The sequence below is a fragment of the Bos indicus genome, chromosome 28, assembly GCF_029378745.1.
Source record: "Bos indicus isolate NIAB-ARS_2022 breed Sahiwal x Tharparkar chromosome 28, NIAB-ARS_B.indTharparkar_mat_pri_1.0, whole genome shotgun sequence".
Lineage (NCBI taxonomy): Eukaryota > Metazoa > Chordata > Mammalia > Artiodactyla > Bovidae > Bos > Bos indicus.
In genome coordinates this window covers 26,647,949-26,653,948 of record NC_091787.1, presented here as the reverse complement: position 1 = coordinate 26,653,948, position 6,000 = coordinate 26,647,949, and the positions used below count along the sequence as shown (strand labels likewise).

General features: G+C 51.0%; 1 protein-coding gene across 3 annotated transcripts in view; it reads left to right on the top strand.

The window, feature by feature from the left end:
- Positions 1 to 3,050: 3,050 nt before the first annotated feature.
- LRRC20 (leucine rich repeat containing 20) overlaps positions 3,051 to 6,000 on the top strand; it is a 71,507-nt gene continuing 68,557 nt past the window's right edge. Inside the window, exons 1-2 of one of the 3 annotated variants that reach the window (XM_019954042.2) lie at positions 3,091 to 3,161; positions 5,885 to 5,970. Coding sequence is in view for 1 of the 3 variants with exons in the window: in XM_019954043.2 (XP_019809602.2) it covers positions 3,095 to 3,161 (67 nt within the window). In the remaining 2 variants the exon portion in view is untranslated. Of the gene's footprint in view, positions 3,162 to 5,884; positions 5,971 to 6,000 lie in introns of all 3 variants that reach the window. The other 2 variants (XM_019954041.2, XM_019954043.2) reach the window with 2 other exon arrangements.

Here is a 6,000-nt window from a genome sequence, read left to right as displayed (position 1 = left end):
GCAGAGTCTTGGGAGCAAAGACCTGTACAAATGTGCCATACTGGGTGTGATGCAGAAAGTGCTGTGGAGAGCAAACTCACCAGGAATAGAAGAGATGGCATGTGAGATGGGGAGGAATCATGTCCCTGTGGAGTAGGCTGGTCCAGGATGAAATTCCTGAGAGAGGAGAATGAGTGAGCATGGGAAGAACATGGGAAATTCCAGGCTGGGGCCATTGGTGGTATTTACCGAGCACTTAGCTTGTGCATGGAAGCATTACACAGGCCACCCCAGGTCTGCATGAGGCCAAGCAGGGGAGAGAAGACAGCCATATTGCTGTAGCAGAAATTAGTAGAGGCACCCCATTACGTTAGCCCGTTTTCAGCTCTTACTCTTCTGCCCATACAATCAGTCTCCTACAGATGTTTTGTTCCCCCTCTCTTGCTTAATTGTACTCTGAAAATGATTGCTTTCTAGCCAAAGTTGTCCTATGTACCTCATGTTTACTTCTTGAAGACAACACTCCCTAACACTCCTTTTCTTTGTGAGTATTCTTCATGCCAGAAGGAAGGTCACACAATGATGACCTCAAGGACCACCAGAACCTGTTCTGGAACCACCTGCCGCCAGCCCTAATGATCTCAATGTCTCTAGGAGGAAAGAAGAATGCAAGACTACATCAGTCCCGATCCTTATCGACAGCCTGTTTTCCACTCTGAAGCTACAAGACCATTTCCTGTTTCCCAGGAAGTGAGGCACAATCTTGAGGGCCTTAGCCTGCTGTGGCCCCCTCTGCCTGACAAAATAATAAAGCTACTCTTTTCTGCTCCTCCAAAGTTCAGTCTCCACTTTTCTATTCGGCACCAGTGAACAGAGGCCAAGTTTTTGGCAACTGTATATAGAAGTTGGCCAGAAATGTCAGGCTGGTTTTAACTGAAACAGGAGAAGCAGAGTCTGCTTTGTCTAGGGTAGTGAGAATCTTGGCTTGGGCAGATGGGACTTGATCTGTTTGCTATTTATATCTGGTTCCTGGCATGTGTATAGCAGGGATGATGATGAGGGTGGGGAGAGGCCTTTGTAATCTTCCCAGGAAGGCACAAGGAGTCAGAAAACCTGGCTGCTGGCCACCCTCCCTGCAACCTCACCCCATGAGTGGCAATCTCTTGAGGGAAGAGTCTGTGTTTGATTCACATTGGTCCACCCTATGACACAGGGCCTTGCATACACTAGGCATTCAGTTTTGCAAGACTTTTTCACAGGTGTTTCTCATTCCCTTCCCTTTATTCCTACTCACCCACTGAATTAGTTTCCCATGGCTGTTGTAAGAAATTGACACAAGCTAGGTAGTTTAATAATGGAGAAGGCAATGGCAGCCCACTACTCCAGTACTCTTGCCTGGAAAATCCCATGGACAGAGGAGCCTGGTAGGCTGCAGTCCATGGAGTCGCTCAGAGTTGGACACGACTTAGCGACTTCACTTTCACTTTCCACTTTCATGCATTGGAGAAGGAAATGGCAACCCACTCCAGTGTTCTTGCCTGGAGAATCCCAGGGACGGGGGAGCCTGGTGGGCTGCCGTCTATGGGGTCGCACAGAGTTGGACACGAATGAAGCTACTTAGCAGCAGCAGCAGGTAGTTTAATATGAGAGAAACTTATTCTCACAGTTCTGAAAACTAGAAGTCTGAAATCAAGGTGTCAGCAGAATTGGTTCCTTTATGGAGGCTCTGAGGGAGCACCCGTTCCTTGATTCTTCTTAGTTTCCCATCCTTGTCCACAATCCTTGGAATTCCTTGGCTTGTAGACACATCATTCTACCCTGCCTCCATCCTCACAAGGCCTTATGTGTCTATGAGTCTTTGTGTTTCTTCTCTTCTTATAAGGACATCAGTCACGCCCTATGCCAGTATGATCTCATCTTAACTAGTTATACCTGCAATGACCTTATTTCCAAATCAGGCCACATTCTCAGGTACTGGGAGTTAAGAATTCAACATATATATATATATATTTTTTTTTTTTTTTTGGTTGTGGGGAGATGCAATTTAACTGATAACATCCACCGAGACCCAGGTGAATGTGTATTCCTCCTCTAACTGCCCCAATCCCCAGGGGCAGAATTAAACATGATTCTTCAGGGTTCCCACATATTTGCACACACGCTTCTGTTTATTGGAGGGTTTGACTTTGACCACCATTGCTGGTTGAGTTCAGGGCCTCATCTCTTTGGTCCTCTCCACTGTGCCTAGAAAAAAATATATGGGAAGGGACTTCCCTGGTGGGCCAGTGGTTAAGAATCTGTTTTGCAAAGCAGGGGAGGTGGGTTTGATGCCTGGTCCGGTAACTTAAGATCCCACGTGTGGTGGGGCAACTACTGAGTCTGTGCCCCCACCATGAAAGATCCTGGGTGAAGCGAGGAAGATCCCTCCAGCCCCAGTAAGACCTGATGCAGCCAGGTCTTGGTTTACCTTCAAAAAAAAAAAAAAGAATCTATGGGAAATCCTCTGTAAACTTAGGTCACTTAGGTTTATGAAGCAGCCACCCTTCCCTGAGCCATCATGCCTGGCACCCCACTAAACTTTTCATGTGTTAATCCTCACAATGACCTGTGAAGTAGATATTTATACATTTTAATTTCTATTTTATAGAGAAGAACATTGGGATCTAGAGGGGAGAAATAACTTAGCAATAGCCAGAATTAATTGCCTCTAAAAACCTGCATGGGCGCCTTGAGGCATTACGAGAAAAGCTTCCTTGTCCCCATCTCCCTGATCTGGCTAGTTCAACTCTGCTCCCTTGAGAAAAACAAATCCGGACACTCAGTCTTATTGATCCTGGAAACTGTTGCGCATTCGGTTCTACGGCCATCCAGAGCGTTTTTGCTCCAGAAGTCGAACACAAAGCGGATCCACCCTGCGGACGCGAGCGCGCGGGCCGCCTTTCCCGGCGCACCGCTGCCGGGCGCGGCGTGGGGAACGGCACATTGATTGGTTGCACAAGACAGCCTGCTCCCGCCTCGCGGCCGCGCCAGCCACAGCTATTGGCCAAGCGGCCGCGCGCTCAGAGCCCGCAGCCCCTCGAGCCCCTCCCGGCCGGTTTCAGCTAGCCGCTGTTGCATGGGGCGCCGCCGGCGGCCGAGGGAGCGTGACTGCGCTGCGCAGGGCGCTAGGAGGCATTGTCGCCGTAAGTGGAGCGGAGATCGGCCCGGAATCGGGCACCACTTTCGTGCCCCGCAAAGTAAACGTAGTCTGAGGCTAAGCGCTGGAGGGGCTGGGGGAGAGAGGGAGAGAAATGTCCTTGTTTCTGAAGAGTACCCTCCCCTCCCCCAAGTCACCCGGTGGAAGGAGCATTGGTGCACCAGTTGTGACTTCTGCAGTGCCAAGGGGCCCGGCGCCAGGCCGCTTCTGGCTTGCAGACTGCGGCTGGACCGCAGCTGGCTCGGGGGAGCGGGCGCCGCGGTACCAGGAAATAGGGAGCCTGGGGAATCCGTTCCAAGAGGGCCTCCGTTCCCCGTGGGAGGCACCCATGTTCGAAGAGGCTATTGTAAATTTCTTTCTCAAGCCACACTTTCAGGATTTGCTTCCGCTCTGGGGAACTGCCTGTCTCAGAGCGTGCTTCTCGGCCTCGGGGTACCGCGGGAGTCCCCGGCCCTCGGCGATCACCAGCGTTCTACCCCTCTGCTGGCTTTATTCTTTCCAGTCCCCGCCTGCCGAACGAGCGGAGGGCCGGCGACGAGGAGCCATTGGCTGCGGGCGCCGGAGGGTGGGGAAGACGGTGAGGCGGGCCCCTAGAGCGAGGCTTGGGGACCCTGCCCTGGCCACCGCGCTCAGTCCTGGGAGGTGCGGCCGGAGGACTCTTAGATGCCCACACTGAAGCGTGCACCGGGATCGGCGAACTCCGTGGCTCAAAAACAGGGCGGCCAGCCCGTCGCGTTCTCGCCCCAGCGGGCTTCTTCCCTTGGGTGGAGAAATGGGTCAACTCTGTCTGGCCTCGACAGACAGAGGCGCGCTCCCCCGGGCCTTCGGGTCTACTTGGGTCCAGTCCAGCCGAATGCTTCTCACTTCTCCAGTGGCTCCTTAACTTGGCGAGGTCCAGATGACCCGCTGCAGCCAGCGGTGGGGGGAGCTTGCACACATGGCGCAAGAGGCTCCAGTTGCCCTTCGGGGCGGCTGCCAGGCTCTAAAGTTCCCAAGTGACCACACCAGTAACTAAATATAGGAGCAGCTGGTGCGCATGGGGTGTTGCAGCAGCTCCTTAGCACAGATCTCGGGGCTTCAGATAAGGTAGAATTCTCATTGATGAGGGCAGGAGCCCTATCGGAGGGCTGTGGTCAGTGTTTAAGCAAAAATCATCTCTCCTAGCATGATCTTCCTTTCATGGAACTGAATGAGAACGGGCAGCCAGAGTGGTGGTACTGACACGAAGATTTTGGTTGACTCAAATTGTTTGTTTAGTCAGAGACCCCTCACATTCTAGGGCAGCTCTGCCTAAGGGGCTTCGCACTTAGTGAAGAGTGGGCTCATACCTCTCTCCATCACTCATGTGTGACTCAGACAATTCTCTATTTTTCTTTAAAACAATTTAAAACCAAAAAGAAAAGAAGTGCAATTTGGTGTATTCCACCCACAGCCCCCCAACCCCTGGCCCAAGCCCCTTTCTCTGTCTGCTCCTGTTACATGCTCAATAAATTCTTGCTACTTTTTGGTCAAAGAGGTCCAGTGTTGGGTTGGTGCTGAAAGGAGCTGACAGTGAAGTTGGGCAGCCTTGTAGGATCGCTTTTGGGGGCACACTCTAGACTCTCATCATCTCAAGTTTGTTCTTCCTTCAATTCTGGGGCCCTCCTATCCCATCTTGGACCTCATACGCATGTGGTCCTGTCACCCTCCGGTCTCAGCCCTGCCTATGCCAAAGAGTAACAGGCCTTGGTCACCTGACTTACAAGGGGGACTGTCAGCTGGACTTTATAAGGAATTCTCCCTTGGTGGAGGGGTGGTTTTGGGTGAAGGAAGCGTGGTTTCCTACCCAGAGAGTGGAGTGGTGATTTTAGGCAGTTGGAACCTCTTGGGAGTCTAGGGCATATCTGTGCTGTATGCAGAGCATCCTCTGGAATGTAAGGGCCCTCTTCTAGTCATTTGCTTTGACAGCCAGATTTTACAGGCTCTTCCTGTTCCTGATTTGAGGTCCAATCTCTGACCCATATTATAGGATGTCTGAGCTTGCCACCACCTGGTGAGGTTTTTAATTTGACTAGTTTTTAATCAATGGGTTCTGACTCTAAGGCGCTACTGCTCCCACCTGGTGGCAGCTGATAGAAATTACAGGTATAGTGCCTGATTGAAAGTAGTCAGTAGTCAACCTAGCCAGTCCCACCAGGATTAGCACAGACCCTGGGTAAACTTGGAGATTTACCTTCCCTTTACCTTCTTTTGTGAGGCCAGGGTTGCCTTAGTGATGTTCCTTAGAAAAGCCTTCCTCATCAGAATCATAAGTCAGAGCTCTTTCTTATATTTCCTTCCTCTCTGTGCTTTTGCCCTGTACCTTGTGTATGTTAGTCGCTCAGTGGTGGAGTTGCTTTTTGTGACCCCTTAGACTGTAGCCCACCAGGCTCCTCCATCCATGGGATTTTCCAGGCAAGAATACTGGAGTGAGTTGCCATTTCTTTCTCCAGGGGATCTTCCCGACCCAGAGATCGAACCCAGGTCTCCCGCATTGCAGGCAGACTCTTTACCATCTGAGCTACCAGGGAAGCCCTAACCTATGCTCAATACATGTTTGTGATTATTGATGACGAATACTGGAGATGAGTAAAGAAGGGAGAATGGTATGTAGGAAGAAGCCTAGTCTGGGAGTTAGGAGATTTTTTTTGTTTCTATCTAGCTGATTTACCTCTCTTCTTGGGTCCTCAGGATTCTCATTCATAAAGGCATTCAACTGAGTCCACAAGTTTCCAGCAGCATTGCTGTGACTCAGGCTTAGGAGGATGGTCTTAAAGGTAGGAGGGGGAAGGTGTTGAGTTCAGTTT